Raw genomic sequence first — 19,172 nt, forward strand, 5'->3', positions numbered from 1 at the left:
CAATTGAACAGTTCTAGACACTATAATGTTGGGCCAGTCCAACACTTTGTTTTAGAAGTGAGGAAATCATGCTGCTTTAACAGAGTATATCTCCTGAAATGTCACTGAAGCAAATGCCTTTCATCCCACTGTATTCTTCAACTGGGAGGTGTGGGGGAAATGCAATTTTATTTAAGATGCAAGTCTAGATTGTTTTTGGAGTATGTGAATTTATAAAAATAGTTCTTCCTAAGCCTTCTTTTTATTATTAAAAGAGTCAAATATATGCTTAGTAATTGTTTCGATGATATTATATGTTATTTGATCTCAGTGCTCTGCTGAAATTGTTACAATTTGCTGGTGACAAGCAACATGTTCTGTTGAGTTCATTGGAGTTTAATCAATTTCCTTTATTTGTATTTGTATTTTAAAAGATGGAATCAAATATCTAAACTGAAATCATATTTCTTGTTTTTTGTGGAAGCTTCCAAAGTGCTGTTGTGATCTCTTTGTTTCTCATACTGTAAATGATAGGGTTCATGAAAGGAGGGACCATTGAGTACAACACTGCAAGTAGCAGATCTAAGCCTGACGAGGTTCTGAACATTGTTCCCAAACAAGCATAGACTCCAGTAAAGTAGAATAAGCAAAGCACAGCCAAATGGGGCAGACACGTTGAAAAGGCTTTTTTCTTTCCTTCCACAGAAGGAATAATAAAAACAGCTCTAAAGATGTACACATAAGAGGTCACTGTGAAACTAAAGCAGCTTACACATATTAACACAGTAAATATGAGGGGCCCAAGTTCAATAAGATAGGAGGAACTGGAACATGAAAGTTTCAGGATCTGTGGGATTTCACAGAAGAATTGGTTGATTTTGTTGGAACAGAATGGGATAGTAAAAGTGCAAGCTGTGTTTAGTGATGCATCAAAAAACCCAAAGATCCATGCACTGGTGGCCATTTTCAAACAAGCCTCCCTGTTCATTTCTTTCACATAATTCAGTGGATTACATATAGCAACATATCTATCATAAGCCATCAAGGTCAGGAGCAAGAATTCTGATGCTCCTGCCCAAAAAAAGAAAAAGACTTGTGCCATGCATTCATAATATGATATCCTCCTGGTATTCATAACTGAATTAGACATAGCTTTTGGAACAGTGACTGAAATGAAGCTTAGATCAACAATATTTAAATTAACTAGGAAAAAATACATTGGTGTTTGAAGATGAGGGTTGAGGGTTACAATAGTTATCATAAGAAGGTTTCCAATCAATGCAGCCAGATAGATAAGAAAAAATCCTCCAAATGTTAACATGCGAAGTGCCAGAATATTGGAGTATCCTAAGAGTTGGAAATCAGTAATAACACTTTGATTATCCATTTCTTTCTTGTGTAAGCAGCCTGTAAAGAGAAAAAACTCTTTTTGATACTCTGAATTAATGAGAGTATAAGGGACAACCAAAATTGTATGTTTACCTTCAGTTACTGAATAGCAATAATTTTCTTATTGTGCTGATAATACGTAATGATCCAGTAGAAGTTTAAAAATTTCTCTGCTCTTTCATGCTGACTTAGAAGCATCAATGACAAATAGGCAGATGTCTGAATTAATAAATCAGGCAGCCTCTACTGTATGATTCTAATAAGGCAAAACATTTTCCCTTTTGAAAATGGGAGAGAAAGCATTATCCTTTATTAATTAGACATATGCAAAGAAATAAAGTAAGATAGATAGATGATAGATGATAGATAGATAGATAGATAGATAGATAGATAGATAGATAGATAGATAGATAGATAGACTGAGACAAACAGGCATATACCAACAAGGAGAGATGGAGAGAAAGAACTAGTGTTATGACAGCTAATAACATTGTATTGTTTTGACTTAACCAAAACAATTAGCAAAATTTCAAGCTAAATGAACAGGAATATTTATGTTTAAGCTTATACTGTCTAATTATTGAGCTAAATGGAAGTAGCAAAAGGAGACAAAAAAGTCTCCATCCTGAGCTTTTTCTCATAGCATGTTGAATGCTATCTGGGTTGAAGAGCTCATCACCTGGTACTACATTGTCAACAACTTTTTAAATTACATCACTTTTTATATTTATACCATGTAGCTTTCTTGGTAAAATACAGGAGTGATTTATTATTGCCTTTTCTCATGCCATTTGAAATGATTCTTGTCACTAAAGTAAATTTCACTTTGACCATCTTATTCTCTTGCTGTTCTCCAATCTGTGCCTACTTGCTTTAAGTGGGCAACTGGGAATACCTTCAAACTTTGTATAAACCTGCTAACTGTATATATGCATGGTTTATGCTTACACTTATTTATTTAATTTTCTCCTACTTTGATTATTTTTAATAAATAATTCAAAGCATACCTTTTTCCTCCTATTTCCCCCACAAAACAACGCTGTGAGGTGGAGAGAGGGGGGGGGGGAGGGAGGAGGGGAGTGGGAGAGGGAGAGAGAGAGAGAGAGAGAGAGACTATCCCACCAAACCAACTTTCATACCTAAGGTAGGACTACAACTTACAGCCTTCCATGTTGTAATCTAGTGCCTTAACCTACAAACCTAACTGGTTCTCTTCATACTTCATCCATCTCTTCTAAAAACACCTCCCTTCCATCCCACACTGAGACAAGATCTTAGAACTTGTCTCAGTGATGTCAGTTGATGTACCTGCTAATTATTTTGCTTAGTTCAATTCTTTACATTAATAGATCTCAATTTTTGCTGACCTATATCATTACTCTTATATAATTAGTGTATCAGGAAGTAAGACAGACAACTTTTACATCCAGTAAAACATCCAGTATCATTAAGATTAATTTTTGCCTTATATTCTCTTATTATCAAGCTGAACTTCTTGTGAGCTTAGGTTGCTCCAAACTTTAATTCAAAATGAGAAAAGTCAAGTTAGAAGTTTTGGCCATCCCTTAAACAAACCAAATTTGACACATAAAAGCTTCTTTCTTTAATTAATGTGAGGAAAAACTAAATGAGAAATCTGTCTCATGTATGCAGTTCTGCTGTATTAATTCAGTCTTCCTTTTTGTCAAATGATTGTTTTCTTTAGATTCTGCTTATGATCAACCATAATTGATTTACAGCTTGATTAGATAATTCATATATAAAATTAGACTGACACATTTTTAAAAAAAGGTCCAACAGACATTTACAACTTTAATATATTTCAAAATCTGGACAAACACTTCATACTTACTAGACTCTTTAAGTTCCTCTTTATTTATATTTCTGTCTTGAAAGTTAATTAATTATGCATAACTTTAACTACTGTTTTTATCTGTGTTCCATTCTCAAGAAAATATCATATTCAAGCCTGTCATATTGCGGTAAAGGGACTTGTTTCTTCTTTCAAACATGGATATCAGTAGAAGAATATTTATTTGAGAGGATTTTTCTATTTTTTTTCTTTTCCAATTAAATGACTATTTCCCTGGACATCATAGTTCAATTTCTTATATAATCACTAGAGAATCATAGAGGGCTCCTTGATGCTCTTTGAGCTGCGTTGTTTCCCTGTAGACATTTCATTACCCAAACTATATAACATTATCAAAGAAGTGGGGGTTACTCTCAGTATATATTGTAATGGTTGGCCCAGTTATTGTTGGAGGGAATAGTCTTGGAGGTTCTTTCGTGGAATATTTGCTGTGCACTTGTTTGGCAGTTCCTTGAATGGGGTATTGTTTACTTCTTGGATGTTGGTCTGATGTTACTCTTGGAGTCTATGCTCATCTTAGTGTTGATTACTGGTGGGGAAGTGTTTTGGTCTTTGTTCCCTTGTTAGCTGAAGAAAAACAAGCCAGCAATTAACATGTAATATTGCATCATTTGCCAATTAGAGTACCTGTTCAAGTTATGGTAATGTCAAGGACTATCTGTATATATTTTATAAAATTCATTAGCTACATATTGTTTATTTTATTTATGTATTTATATGATTTGTCAATCGCTTACAAGAAAATAGGTATAAGTATAAATAATTATGAATACATGAAATGGATACATATAAGAAAAATAAAAAGAAACAATAGGACAGGGATGGTAAGCCATTTGTGCACTTATGCAAATCCCCTACAGACCTCTTAGGAAAGGGGTGAAGTCAATAGTAGACAGTCTAAGATTAAAGTTTTTGGGATTTGGGGAAGAAACCAGAGAGTCAGGTAGAGTATTCCAGACATTGACCACTCTATTGCTGAAGTCGTATTTCCTGAAATCAAGTTTGGTGCAGTTTACCTTGAGTTTATATCTATTGTGTGCTCTTGTATTGTTATGGTTGAAGCTGGGGTATACATTGATAGGTAGGACATTGTAATGTATGATTTTATATACTATATTTAGATCGGACCGAAGGCGGCATAGTTCTAGGTTTTCTAGGTCTAGAATTTCAAGTCTGGTAGCATAAGGTATTCTGCAACGATTAGAGGAGTGTAGAATTCTTCTTGTGAAATATTTCTGGACTTTCTCAACTGTGTTAATATCAGATACATAATGCAGGTTCCAGACTGATGAGCTGAATTCGAGTATTGGTCTAGCAAATGTTTTGTGTGTTCTAGTTATTAGTGTAATATTACCAGAGAAAAAGCTACGTAAGATAAGGTTAACAACTCTTAATGCCTTTTTGGCTCTGTAGTTACAGTGGGCTCTAGCACTTAGATCATTAGAGATGAGTACACCAAGGTCCTTGACAGAGTTTGGATCCTCAACAAGATCTTGACTATTCAGCTTGTATTTTATTTTCTGTTTGTTTTGTTTTTTGCCAGTATATAAGACAGAGCATTTATTTGTTGAGATTTGAAGTTGTCATTTGTTTGACCATTCTGATACACAATCGAAGTCTTTTTGAAGGGTAGCAGTATTGTCTGTGGTGTTGAATAGCTTTATATCATCAGCAAAGAGAACACAGTTGCTCTTAATATGATCACAGAGGTCATTTATGTAGAGTATGAAGAGAGTTGGTCTTAGAACACTGCCTTGGGGGACATCACTGTTGTTGTTTTTTAATAAATTTTATTGGTTTTTAAAAACAAACATAAACAAACAAAACATAAAACTTTCTTCCATTTGTATACAAGCAGTGTGCCGGTTGGTTTACAGATTATTTTGTGCATCCATTTCATAGTCATCAGTTACAGTTACATTGCATATTAATTCATATTATCAATCAAAAATTGAGTATCCTTGTATCATTATTAATCAATCATTTGACTATAATTTTATTCATTCATATTTTACGAGATAACCATAATTTACTTATTTTATTTTATAACAATTCATATTATCCTCCCAAATCTATCCTAAAAACATTTTGTAGATATAATAAAAAGTACATCTTTATATATTTATTATTTTCTAAAAATCTACATATTTCATTACTGTATTTTATTATCTAACCATTGATAGAAAAGGTCTGTCAGTGTGTGCTCCCTTCAAAATCCAAGAAAGAAATACCCAGACTCCATAGATCAGAGCAAAGTTATTCTTTTACTGGAAATTAAAGTGGAAGCTACAGATGGAATTCCGAATCTGAGAATTTGGCGCACAGATCACATATACAAAGGAATTGAATTGTTCCCACCCCCCAAAGTCCAGAAGTCTCTTCCAATTAAAAGTTCTGAATATGATCATGTGGGCATCTTCAGGTGGTGATGAGGCCTCTGTCTGTTGACCTTGACATATTTTGATAAAACTTTGCAGCTGCGCAAAAAGGGATAGAAGCTAGCAAGGAAATGGAAAGTTGAAAAGAAGAAATCATACACCCCCTCCTTTTGCTTACCCACAGTAAAGGAATGCAAAACACCTCCAGCTCTCTTCCCCCACAATTACCCCTCCCCCCGTTGCTAATGACAGCTGAAAGAATTAAGCGTAGCAGTAGAAGATATAGTAGATAAGATATGAGAGAGATAAATGAGATAGATAGCAGTTAGGGTAGCCGAAGAGATCTTGAGGCTGACAACGTCCCAAATTTTATAAAATTGTTTATCCTCTTGGTCTCTAATTTCAAATGTCAATTTACTCATTTCAGCACATTCCAATATTTTCTTAATGATTTCCTCCTGTGATGGTATTTTCTCATTTTTCCAGTTTTTAGCAAATACAATCCTTAATACATTTACAATCAAATATTTCAAATCTTTGCAATATGTATCAGGTAAAATTCCCAGTAAAAATATCTCTGGTTTCAAATCTATATGTTTTTTTGTCATTTTTTCCAACCACATGTGTATTTTAGTCCAGTATTTTCTAGCGTCCGCACAAGTCCACCACATATGGTAGTATGAGCCAGGTATCTGATGACATTTCCAACATTTTTTGGATTTATTCTTGAACATTCTTGCTATTCTTGTCGGGGGGAAATGCCACCTGTAAAACATCTTATACAAGTTTTCTTTATAAGATGTTGACATTGTCATTTTATAATTTTGGGACCACAATTTTTGCCATTTCTCTAAATCAATCCCATATCCAAAATTCTTCCCCCAAGCAATCATAGTTTCTTTAACTTGTTCTTCTTCTAGTTTAATTTCTAATAGATATCCATTAAATTTTTTAATCACCTTTTCATCAGTACCTGTCAAAATCTTATCTAAGTCAGTCAGTTTATCATAGAAACCTTCTGTTTTAGAATCTTTATCATACCTTGAATGTATTTGCGCATATGAAAACCAATTCTTCTTTATACCTTGTTCCTCTAGTTTTTGCATAGATTTAAGTTCACCCTTTTCATTCAGTATTTCACCATATCTAACTTGCCCACTTCCGGCTTGTGGTTCTTCAGTGCAGGCAGAAATCCGTGGCACTGCACGGTTTCTGCCTGTGTTCACTGCCTGAGTGCCTCGAGCCATTTGGCTTCGGGGCTAAGCTACCTTTGTAGAAGGTGGTAAAGACTGGGGGGTTCTGGCAGGGACGAGAGACATCGCATCTCTCTTCCCTAGCCGGCTAAATCTCCCTCTCTGACGGCAACTGAACGGTGGTCTTTTATGGCCGCCATTTAGAAGAGCCCAGCCAGGGAAAGAAATGTGCTGGAGGGGTTTGTGAAGAAATGAAACTGATTTTGCTGACCGGGACAAAGGAACAGTGAAAATATCCTGGTATTTAACACCTACTAAAGACACATTGTTCCCAGACTGAGTAAGCAGCTTAATGGATATCAAAGGGAAAACTTTTTTCTTTTCACTCTCCTTCCAAACGGAACAGCTTTGAGAGAAATCGAAACCCGCATTGAAGGTATGCTAAATGCTAAAGACTGTGCTAATGCCAAAGGGATATGGATTTCTAAATATTTAAAGAAAATTTTTTCTTCTGCTGTGAGTGGAAGGGAGAGGAAAAAAATTGAAGTTGAAAATAAAGAGCAGACTGCCTAGAATTTTAAAGAGCCATTTGAACATTAATAAGACTTCAAAAGACATATTATAATTGGAATTTTGTGATTTAATAGCAACCCCAGAAAAAGAAATGGAAGAAGGGAAAAAGTGCTAAATGAAATAGTTTATCTGGATTGTTTGGTGACTTTGCATCTTTGGGAAACTTTTTTTCTTTGTTTAAAAACACTGGGTGGTTGTTTTGGGAAAATTTTTTCCTCTTCATAATGGCACCACTTTTGGATGAATTTAAAACTGAATATCTAAAATATAAAAAGGAAGAACAAGACTGGAAAGATACCTTGGACATTCTTTTTCAATCTCTAGAAATGGCGGTGCATTCCTATGGAGAATTGATTGCGCAGCAGGATAATTGGGACAAAGAAGGAACTATTTTTGATGAACATGTGACCCTATTGGGGGAGAAGAAGGAGGAAGAGGAAAAGGAAAAAGGGATTTTAAAACTTAAAAAAAACAACCAAAAAAGATAAAAATGAGTTGAAGGGTGGATATAAGATTAGGAAACAACAGGAAGGGGGAAAGCACAAGAAGAAAAGGGAGGTGGAAAGACAAAGGGGTGAACAGGGTAAGGAAAAGAATAAGCAAGGGAGAAAGGAAGGGATGAGAAGTCTCAATGATGGGAAGCAAGATTTGAAGAAACAAAATTTATTTATAGACAATGGGTAAATTTAATTGAAAAAGGGATTCTGTAAGGTACATAAGATTGTGTTATTATAGGCATTTATAGAATAAAATGTTTAAGATATAAATATATAAATAAGTATTAATAGGTACGATTAAAATTTTTCTTTTTCTCTTTATATAATATACTGTGTGACTTTAGGATGTGCTAAACAGAATCTCAATACAAGTTATGTGTGATATTAAGTATTATCAGGTTAGGGGAAAGAGTTAAAGGCGTCATACTCTAATTAGTGTACAGGAGAGGTTTTGTTTAAAGAGAAAAAATGAATGGATAGTTGAGAACAGACAAAGAATGTTAAGTATTATGACTTGAACTGAGATAAGTAGAATAAAATTAAGAGAGTTAAAAAAAGGAAGAAGCTATATAGAAAATGGAAAACGGTAATAAGATATGGAATGATATATAAAAGGAACATGATTTTTGAAGAGGTGTCTATACGATGAGTTTTAACCGGGATCAAGCAACTTTCAGAAAAGATGTTTATGTTTTTATGTTTTATGTCTTGTTTTTTTTTTTTATTGGAAGAGAATAATGAAAATGTATAAGACAGATGGATATAAAAATGTATACAATCTAAAGTTAAAGAGATATAATTTGAATAAATAGAAGGAAAAGAAGTAATAAAGAGAAGTTTGGGATAAGATATGAAGATGAACAGATAAGGTAAATATATATATCGAATTGTGCTTGTTTGGAAATGTGATAACTTGGAATAATTCTGTCTTTAAATAAGTTGTTGTATTGGCTTTTTAAGAAAAAAAATTCCTATGTCATTATATTTTATGTTTTGTTTGTCTGTGTATCGTTTTGGAAAATCAATAAAATTTGTTCAAAAAAAAGAAAGAAAACCAATTCTTCTTTATACCTTGTTCCTCTAGTTTTTGCATAGATTTAAGTTCACCCTTTTCATTCAGTATTTCACCATATCTAACTGTTTGTTCCTTCTTGTATATTATAGGATAGGAACATGCTTCAATAGTCAATAACCAGACTGGAATTTTCAAATAACATTGTCTTTTAATCTTCTCCCAATTTAACCACAAAGACTCCTGTATATGATGTCTTCTAAAATACCCCTGTATTTTAGTTCCCTTGTACCATAAAAAAGCATGCCACCTGGGGACATCACTGTTGACAGGTACAGAACTTGATAGGATGCTCCCAATTTTGACCATTTGTTGTCTGTTTGACAGGAATGCTTCTATCCAGTTATGCAGAGATATGTCTTTTATATGTATTGTATGTATTTATATGTATTGTATGTATTGAATTGTATGGTCACCTGCTTTTAAACTTAATATATCTGAAAAAGTGATAGCTTGCAAGGAGAGTTCTAAGCATCCCACAGTTTGCCCATATTACACCACTGTTGCAGAAAGTGTACTAGCTCCAAATGCTGGTTAGTACCTTCAAAGTCCTGAGGATACCTGTTTACCAGTCTATATCAGATAGAGTAGGGGTGTTGAACTCAATTTCATTGATGGCTGAATCAGGGCTGTGGTTGACTTCAGGGGGCTAGCTGGGTATGGCCGATTGGGTGGGCATGGTCAGTTTGACACCACTCCCTAAACTGCTATCATATTTCCTCTTTGCATTGGGTAGACCAGGCCAAATTCAGTCTTATAGTATTCAAAGCCATATGTATCTATTACATATTCCCACTAAGACATGTATAACATTAGGATTTTTTAAGATCCACATTAACCTTGATTTCATTATACTATAAAGATAAAGCTATCCAAACCTCATTTTGTATCTTTCTAACTCCTGAAGCTATCTATGGAAATTCTCAGTCATCCAGATTACAGTTGTCCAAAAGGTGCTTTTTCAAGAGGCAACTGGAAGTTGGGTCTTGATCATTTTTTAACAAAATAATTATTCTGCTGCTTATAGAATTAACATTAAAAGAAGAGTTACATACAAAATCTTGGAAAATGAACACACAATTCTGTTAGATAATTCCTGAAACTTGAGTCTCTATGATTCTTTTTTTCTAGATTGCCTAATTAAAAGACTAATATTTTACCAAATAAGATTTGGAAGATTTATATGCTTTTTGTTTTTTCATGTTTTGAAATATCCTCTTTTCTCATATATTGCGGGATTCATCAGGTTGAGTTGCAGGTTTTTTTTCTATGCTTTTACATCTTGTTGTCCTTAGTTCAATCATAGCTAACTTTGCTGTATTGATATGGTGGGGAAGTACTGAAAGTGGACATACATTACATGGTTTTATTCCCCACCTGCTTCCCGACACTACTCTACTGGTTTTTACATATTCTAATTTAGTCTGATAAAGAGAATTTGCTTCAGAAACTCTTTTTCAAGTGAGAAAAGTGGAGATGAAATGTGATATACAGGTACTTATTGAATTACAAAGAGCCTTAAATGTTTACTATAAATGAACATATATATTATTCAATATATAATCTTCTACCCAAATATCTTCAATTCCTCTGATTTTTCATGCTTCAATTAATAAGAATGTTGCATTAAGAAGCAATTGGAAGATGTTCTCTTCTCCTGAAGAGATTGAAAGTAATCTTCCACCCTTTTTTTACAGTTTTGTTAGAAATTTTGTGCTTAATTCTATTTCCTATAATATAATGATGGTGTGTTTTGTGTGTGTGTGTGTGTGTGTGTTTATTGTTCGTTTAAGATCTTTATATAGTTCACCATTATTGGCTACTTCCATAGTCCATATAGATACTGAATTCTTCTGTTAAATCCCCTTGTGCCCCTTTTCTTGCTTACATTTTCTTCCTCTCATTTATTAAAAATACCAAGAAAATCAATGGAAAATCAAATGAATCAACCCAGAAGTCTCACTTAGCCACACTCAAATAACCACACTCAAATTATGCCAGGTGAATATACTTTTGGGACAACTTGTCACTAACAAAATCTATGTGGTCATTAGGAATCAAACAACATGATATCACAATATAATCACTCAGATATATCTAATTAAAGATATATAGTGGGGGTCTATAAAGTTATGTGTATAACATCAGTCTGTATCCATTTGAGTATTGTATCTACTCAGCTATGAATCCATTACATTCCTGCACCATTTCAGAAATAATTAAAAACAGAACATACAGACAAGAACTTCTATTTTGGTTTGTATCTTTCCTTATTGTACTGTACTTTTCTGCTGAATATTCTCATTCTGGTTTATGACTTTTACATATATATATATATATATATATATATATATATATATATATATATATATATATATATAACCAATGTTTCAATGTTAACTGCATTAGCAAACATGGAATAACTGCAAACATAACAGAATAATAGAATAACAGAGTTCAGGCAGGAACCTCTATAACACTTCAAACAAATGGCTGTCCAATGTCATCTTAAAAACCTCCAATTCTGGAGCACCCACAACTTTCAGAGACAAGCTGTTCCAATGATCAATTGTTCTAACTGTCAGGAAATTTCTCCTATGTTGCTTTTCTCCTTGATTGGGTTTCCATCCATTGCTTCTTGTTTTGCCTTCAGGTGCTCTGGCGAACAGGTTCATCTCCTCTTTTTTGTGGCAGCCCTTTAGATATTGGAACAGTGATGCCATGTAACCCCTAGTCCTTCTTTTCATAATCTAGACATCACCTAATTCCCATACCTAATACTCATATCCAATACCCCAAAAGGAATTCAGTTTCAGGTTGAGATGGTTGAGCTTGGAACAATTCTTTGGGATGATCTGAGGGTTTCCTCCTTATTCAGGGGGTTGAAATGGAAGGCCTTCAAGTTCATTTCCAATCCTATAAATCTATGATTCTATTTTCTAACACATTGTGAAACTTTTTTTGTCCAAAACAAATTTAAATATATTTATCGGATAGCTAGAGATATTGTATACAGAAATGTAGATATAGACCTACATGGAGATAAGGATATAATATCTGCACAAAGAGAATATAAACTCTCTTTATATCTATTCAAGCACTCTATTCAAGATTTGTCTTGCTTTCCAAAGAGAATTAATGGAAGTTACAATTTCCATCTTACAAAGCATGGAAGAACTAAAGGCCCCTGCAGCTTAAACAACTAAAATATCCAAGTGAAATGACATAATTTGGATCTAATAACATAAAGTACTAGTACATTTTATGGATTTTCCAGTGGAGTGAATGCATAGAATTCAATGAAAGTTAGAAAGTTTTAGGCAGCCCAAATAAACATGCTGTTTATTTTAATTGTGCCATCTGTTTGTGAAATTGGTTTTTCTTTCTAAAACTAAATACTCTAACGTTGGAAAATCGTTTGGAAATAAAAAAATAATGATAGGATTCTTGATGTAATGTCACACTTAAACATTTTCCACAAGGCAACTTTGATTTCTCTGTTCCTCATTGTATAGATAATTGGATTCATCAAAGGGGGAATCACAGAATATAACACAGTGATTACTGTGTCTATATCCGAAGGAGAGTCTGAAGTAGGTTTTAAGTAGGCAACACTTCCAGTGCTGATAAACAAGGAGACAATAATGAGATGGGGAATGCAAGTTGAGAAAGCTTTGCTCTGTCCATGAGATGTAGGAATTCTAAACACAGATTTGAAAATCCACACATACGAAACAATTATTAAACTGAAGCAACCAAAAACGATGAATACACTGAACAGAATAACTCCAACTTCAATCTGATATGAATTATTACATGATACCTTCAGAAGCTGTGGGATTTCACAAAAGAACTGATTCAGAACATTGGAACAAAAGGTGACTGCAAAAGTGCTACAAGTATGCAAAGCTGAATAAAGAAAACCAGTTATCCATGCAATTGCTGCCAGCTGAAGGCAGGCTTTCCTGTCCATTATGCTTTTATAATGCAGTGGATCACAGATAGCAATGTATCTATCGTAGGCCATGCCTGTGAGGAAGAACAAATCTGAGATCAGGAAGAAGAATAAAGAAAATACTTGTGTGATGCACCCATAGTATGAGATCTCTCTGCTGTTCCAGAATGCATTTGTCATGGCTTTCGGAATAGTGACAGAAATAGAGCCAAGGTCAACAACTGATAAATTCACTAAGAAAAAGTACATGGGTGTATGAAGTTGTTGGTGGAAAGACACTGCTAAAATGATGAGAGCATTTGCTATCAAAGCTGCTATATAGATCACTAAAAAGAGAGTGAAATATAGCAGATTTTGCTCAAATTGATAAGAAAAACCCAGGAGAAGAAAAGTAGAGAATTCGCTTCCATTAGGCATTTTTCTTGAGAATGATTCCTATATTCCTGTGCAAAAAATAAAAAAAATTTCAACAGATCAAATAGTAATTATGAAAAATAAAATTAAGGGATGTTGGAATATAAATATAAGGTTCTGAAGTACAGTTACATTTTCCTTGTCTCCTACTTAAGATACAAAAAAATTTAGCTATTAAGGATATAGACATGTATGTTCCATAAAGTCACCAGGAATAAAGCTCAATCTGGAGAATATATTGCTTTACCTTTTGGAATATTTTCAATTGTTTCATCAACTAAATAATTTCTTCTTCCATGAGATCAAACTCCTATTTAATTTAGTAGTAATTAATTTCTGAATAATTTGGGCACAAAGTTAATGCACAAACATTTTCATTGTGCTTACCATGGATTATGTTTCCAAAATAAATATGTGAGAGATTGTTCAGAGATAATAATTATGTGAAATAACAATAGCACTTGGACATACATGCCACTTCCCAATGTTGTACAGCCCCCTGTAAGTGGTTTATAGAATCATCATATTGTCCCCAACAATCTGGCTCCACATTTTACCAACCTTAGAATCGAACCTTAAAATGTTCAGAATCGAACTCCTGGAGCGAGCAGTAAGTTGGCCTGCAGTACTGCATTCTAATCACTGCACCACTATGGCTCTTATAGAATATAGAGAAATTACCTTTCAGTTCCACATTTAAAATTATCTGAATGATGTCTTCAATAATGGAAGGCTTTCCGAATATGAGTTGGGATATCAGAATAATCATGTGTCCTTTCAAACTGCACTTTATACATCTTTCTTAAAATACCACAGGACCCAGAATCATTTAATCAGTTCCCAAGAGTATTCAGTAGCGTTAGAAGTCTGAAATATAACTCAAACAAAAATATGAAGTGTGAGTGTTAGATCTGGGAGGATGGTTCAAGAATGGAGGCAAGACTCAGATAGCAACAACAGCTCTTTATTAGTGACTTCAGATCTGAGCAACTAATCCCAGCCGCAGCAGCCCCTTATATAGGGCTGGCTGCGGCTAGGCAGCCAATGAAGGCAATTTGAGTTTGCCACTCTTGGCAGGGCCAATCGCGGCAGCCTGTTTACTGGCCAATTGCATCAGTCTATGGCGACCAATCACGATCGGCTATCAGCGGGCCAATCAGGTTTGCAGGCTTCGAGCCTGCTAGTCCGGAACACCCCTCCCCTCTCAGTTCCATTTAAGGGGTGGAGTAATATAGTCTCGCAGGTAGGCAGGTCTTCGCACCTGTCTACCTGACTTATGCAATTCCAATTGTCCATGTTCACATTTGGGTTCAGATGGACTGCTTGCTGAATCAAACAGAAACGGTGAACCGGTGCCATGGTCAGGGCTCTCCTCTGGTGCCCCCAGGGTGATAGAGTCCTCAGCTTCATTGCTACTGCCATGGCTCCCCGAGCTCGCTGAACCTGCCTGGCTGCTGTTTCTTGGCGAAGCGTTCATCTGTCCAGGCGCAGCTGCAGCTGGTGAGTGTTGCAAACCATGGTGCGGTGATCTCGGTGTTAGTTCAGAATAAACAGGTGTTGGTTCTAATTCTGAGTTCACGGCTTCCCCTCCCGCCCTGGTGTCAAAGTTAGGGTCAGGGGTGGAAGTTGTGGTTTGTCTGGAGCGCAGCTGGTCAATATGGCGTTTCCATGCTCTGCCATCAGTGGTGAGTAGACGGTAGGAGCGGGGACCCGTAACTTGAGTTACTTGGGCAGGAATCCAGAGGGGATCCCCAGAAAATTTTTTTGCGAATACAAGGTCTCCTACCTTGAAGGCACGGTGCTTGCTGCTGGAACCCAGGGGCTTTTCCGGGGTGTAGGCAGGGTGCAAACGGTCTAGAGGCGATCTGAGTTTCCTGGCCATCAGGAGTTGGTCGTGCTGTTTGGTGTGATGTGTTGTAGGAGCAGCATTCTAGTGACCTTGTCATGGATGTTACCTTGTTCCATTTTCTTCAGGGTTTTCTTTGTAAACTGAACCATTTGTTCAGCCCTACCATTTGCCGCAGGATGAGCCGGCGATGTGAGTGCATGTCAGATGCCCCGTTCCGCTAAATACTGTTCAAAGGCTAAGGCACTAAATTGGGGACCATTGTCAGAGACCAGGACATCTGGTAACCCGTGTGTGGTGAAGAGTCTGTTCATTTTTTTGATGACTACCTCAGTAGTGGTTGCTTTCATTTTATTGACCTCAAGCCAGTTAGAATACGCATCTATGGTTATTAAGAAAGTGTGGCCTCTCGTAGGTCCCGCAAAGTCAATATGAATGTGAGACCAGGGACCCCTGGGTGTTTCCCATTCTGCTGGTGGAGCTTTTGGTGGGGCTGAGTGGTTTTCCTGGCATCTGTTACAAGAGGCGACCCAGGTTTCGATTTGTTTGTCCATACCTGGCCACCAGGCGTAACTTCTGCCAGCGCTTTCACGCACGATGCCCGGGTGTCCATCGTGTAGCATTTGCAAGACCCTTTTTGTAACCTAGTTGGTACAACAACTCGGTCTCCCCACAAGATGCACCCTCTTTGTGAAAAAAGTTCTGTTTGTCTGTTTTTAAATGGCTTAAATATTTCATTAGGGTCGTAATCTGGCCATCCTCTCTCCACCCAGCCAAGAACTCATGCCAAACAAGAGTCTCTTTTGGTTTCAAAGGCGATGTCTTGGGCCATTAGTGGAGGTGAGGGCATTGTCTCTATTTGCAGTACCGGGAGTGTGGGAGCTGGGTCTTCCTGTGGCTCGGGTAGTGGCGAGTGGCTCAAGGCATCTGCATGAGGAATAGATTTCCCCAGGCGATACTTTAATTGATAGTAGTAGGCAGCGAGAAATTCCGACCATCGTGTCATTCTGGGGGAGAGAATGTGTGGAGTAGGTTTGTTGCCCGCCAGAATGCCAAGTAGTGGCTTATGATCCATTATAATAGAAAATGGTCTCCCATAAACATATTCATGAAATCTTTTAACTGCAGAGACAATAGCAAGGGCTTCATTATCTAAATGGCTACAGTTTATTTTTGTTTTGATAGAGTTCTTAAAAAAAAATGCAATTGGTGCCTCTGAGCCGTTTGGTAGGATGTGGCTCAGAATGGCCCCCACCCCAAATGGTGAGGCATCACAAGTGACAGTCAAAGGTAGTGTCTTGTTATACTGAATTAGTACTGCATTAGAGGTAAGGAGGTCTTTTACTTGCTGGAAGGCATGTTCCTCCCGACATCCCCAAATCCAGGATGCCCTTTTATTGAGTAGTCTAAGAAGGGGCTCAGCAACAGTCGCCTTCTGGGGTAGGAAGATGTTATAAAAGTTAATAAGTCCCAGGAAGGCTTGGAGGTCAGTTTTGTTTTTGGGTCTTGGGGCATTTTTGATAGCTGCCAATTTCTTTTCTGTGGGGTGGATTCCTTGTTTGTCAAGGAGGTAGCCAAGAAACTCCACCCTTTCTGTGCAAAGCTGGCACTTTTCCTTCTTAACCTTGAGGCCAGCATCTTTGAACCTCTGTAGGACTGTTCTGAGGCGTTTCTCTAATTGGTTTTTTGTGGGTGCTGCTATTAATACGTCATCAAAATAGGGCACGACCCCTTTTATACCTTGTAATAAATAGTCTCTCCATCAGGCTTTGAAAGATGCCTGGGGCTACGCTTACACCAAACTGGAGCCTGTTGCATTTGAATGCACCACAATGTGTGACTATAGTTTGGGCTTCTGCAGTCTCGGAATCAACTGGCAGCTGTTGATACGCTTGGGCCAGATCTAATTTTGCCAATATTTTGCCACCCCCAAGTGAATGCAGGAGATGTTGAACAACTGGTACTGGGTAGGCGCTCTGCTGTAGCGCGTGTTTGAGGGTGGCCTTGTAGTCACCGCAGATTCTTATGGACCCATCAGGCTTTATGGGGGTGACAATTGGTGTCTCCCATCGGGCGTGGTCAATAGGTTCTAACATGCCTTGTGCAATTAATTTGTCCAGTTGCTCGTCAATTTTGGATTTGAGAGCAAAGGGAACTCAACGTGGCTTTAGGCGAATGGGTGCAACGTTGGGGTGAAGATTAAATGAAATAGGGGACCCCTTGTACTTGCCTAGGCTTTCGTTGAACACTTCTCGGAAGTCATGGATGAGAGCCGCCTCCCAGTCATCGTCTTTAGTATGATGGACGCCAGCCATTCCGATTCCTAATGGCGCGAACCACTGAAGGCCCAATAGACTTGGCCGGTCTCTGTCTACGATGGTGAGTGGTAGAATTGCATTATGTCCCTTGAAAGAGACCTGGACATGGCGGGTACCTGCGACTGGAATCCGGTTGCCTTGAAAGTCTTTCAGTATGAGTCTCTGGCTGCTGAGGTCTTGGCGTCGGATGTTGGGAATTAGCTGCTTGAGTGTTCTCCAGGATACCATGGATAGTGATGACCCAGAGTCGACTTCCATGATGCATGGTTTGTTTTCAATGGTGACCTTTACTCAGATTTTTTTAGCATCAAGTGATGAAGCGTGGCCGATGGTGATGGTTTGATGAGCCTCCTCTCGTCTGGGTGTGTCTTTAAACCTTTGGGGTCTGCTGTACTGGTTCCACTGGTTGCTAGGGCGGTCCCTCTGTGTGGTGGAGTTGCCATCATACCTCTTTGGGCTGCTTCCTCTCCGTCTGGGGCTGGAATTTCTCTTGTTTCTGCATACCCTCACGATGTGCCCTCGTTTCTCGCAAAAACGACACATGGCGCCTAAGAATCTGCATTTGGATCAGGGATGGTTTCCCCCTCATCCGGCGCATTGGTAGTTGGGTTTACGACCCCGCTGGTCCCGTTGCTCACGTTCCAACCGGAGCCTGTGGACTTCTTCTTCCTCATTGTCTGAGGATGACTCGACATCTTCATGATGGGTGGTTGATGTGTACTTGTCTGAAGGTTTCCCAGCATCGTTGGTGGGTTGGCGGTTGGTTCCGCTAATTCAACGCATTCGTGCTGCTGATTTACAAGTGGCTTCAGCTGCGGTGGCATCTGCTATGGCATCTGCAAGCGAGATGTCTCCCTTGGCCATGATCTTGCTCTGGACGGTTGGGTCTCTGAGGCCAAGGACGATGTGGTCTCTCATGGCTTCTTCGAGGTTGGCAAAGCCACATAAACCACCCAGGTTCCTCAGGTCTGCCACAAAATCCCCAACGCTCTCACCTTCACGCTGGTCCCTCTGGTAGAACTCGTGTCTGCGAATGAGAGTTGGCACGGCTGGGGCGTAATGGTTGCGCAGGATGGGAGCAAGGGTGTCCCAATCCATGGTTTTAACCTCAGCTGGCTTCGCTAAGGCTTTAGCCATCTTAAAAACGGCTGGCCCACAATGGGTTAGAAAAACGGCTCGTTTCTTGCTAGGCGTGGCATCTTTGAGGTTGTTGGACTCCAGGAACATTTGAAATCTGTCCATATATTAGTCCCAGTCTTCGCTAGCTGGATCGAATGGTGCGGGTGGTATAGCGCTGCTGGCCATGTCGACGTCGTTGCGCTCTGTCAGCCACGTGCTCCTTCAGCTAGCTCAATCAATAGACTTCATTGCCTCCGCATCCTATCCTCGTTGCCAGTGTTAGATCTGGGAGGATGATTCAAGAATGGAGGCAAGACTCAGATAGCAACAACAGCTCTTTATTAGTGACTTCAGATCTGAGCAACTAATCCCAGCCGCAGCAGCCCCTTATATAGGGCTGGCTGCGGCTAGGTAGCCACTGAAGGCAATTTGAGTTTGCCACTCTTGGCAGGGCCAATCGCGGCAGCCCATTTACTGGCCAATCGCATCAGTCTATGGCGACCAATCACAATCGGCTATCAGCGGGCCAATCAGGTTTGCAGGCTTCGAACCTGCTAGTCCGGAAC

At 38.0% G+C, this 19,172-nt stretch overlaps 2 protein-coding genes, 1 long non-coding RNA gene and 1 pseudogene across 3 annotated transcripts in view; all 4 read right to left on the reverse strand.

Annotated features, from left to right (window-relative positions):
• Positions 1–19,172, reverse strand: part of LOC148124208 (uncharacterized) — a 465,649-nt gene that overhangs the window by 382,258 nt on the left and 64,219 nt on the right. The window lies entirely within an intron of this gene.
• LOC148124209 (olfactory receptor 14I1-like) lies at positions 428–1,366 on the reverse strand. Its single transcript, XM_087915983.1, has one exon. It carries the CDS (start codon positions 1,364–1,366, stop codon positions 428–430), a length of 939 nt encoding a protein of 312 aa, XP_087772109.1.
• LOC148124210 (uncharacterized) lies at positions 4,096–10,258 on the reverse strand (annotated as a pseudogene).
• Positions 12,355–13,326, reverse strand: LOC113448548 (olfactory receptor 14A16-like). The gene has a single exon (XM_026719260.1). It carries the CDS (start codon positions 13,324–13,326, stop codon positions 12,355–12,357), a length of 972 nt encoding a protein of 323 aa, XP_026575045.1.

Source organism: Pseudonaja textilis, chromosome Z, assembly GCF_049901715.1.
Source record: "Pseudonaja textilis isolate UNSWEBS1 chromosome Z, rPseTex1.2, whole genome shotgun sequence".
Lineage (NCBI taxonomy): Eukaryota > Metazoa > Chordata > Lepidosauria > Squamata > Elapidae > Pseudonaja > Pseudonaja textilis.

What these genes read in the sequence shown, in the direction of transcription:
- LOC148124209 (XM_087915983.1), bottom strand. Translation starts at nt 1,366, where the DNA reads ATGGATAATCAAAGTGTTATTACTGATTTCCAACTCTTAGGATACTCC.
- LOC113448548 (XM_026719260.1), bottom strand. Translation starts at nt 13,326, where the DNA reads ATGCCTAATGGAAGCGAATTCTCTACTTTTCTTCTCCTGGGTTTTTCT.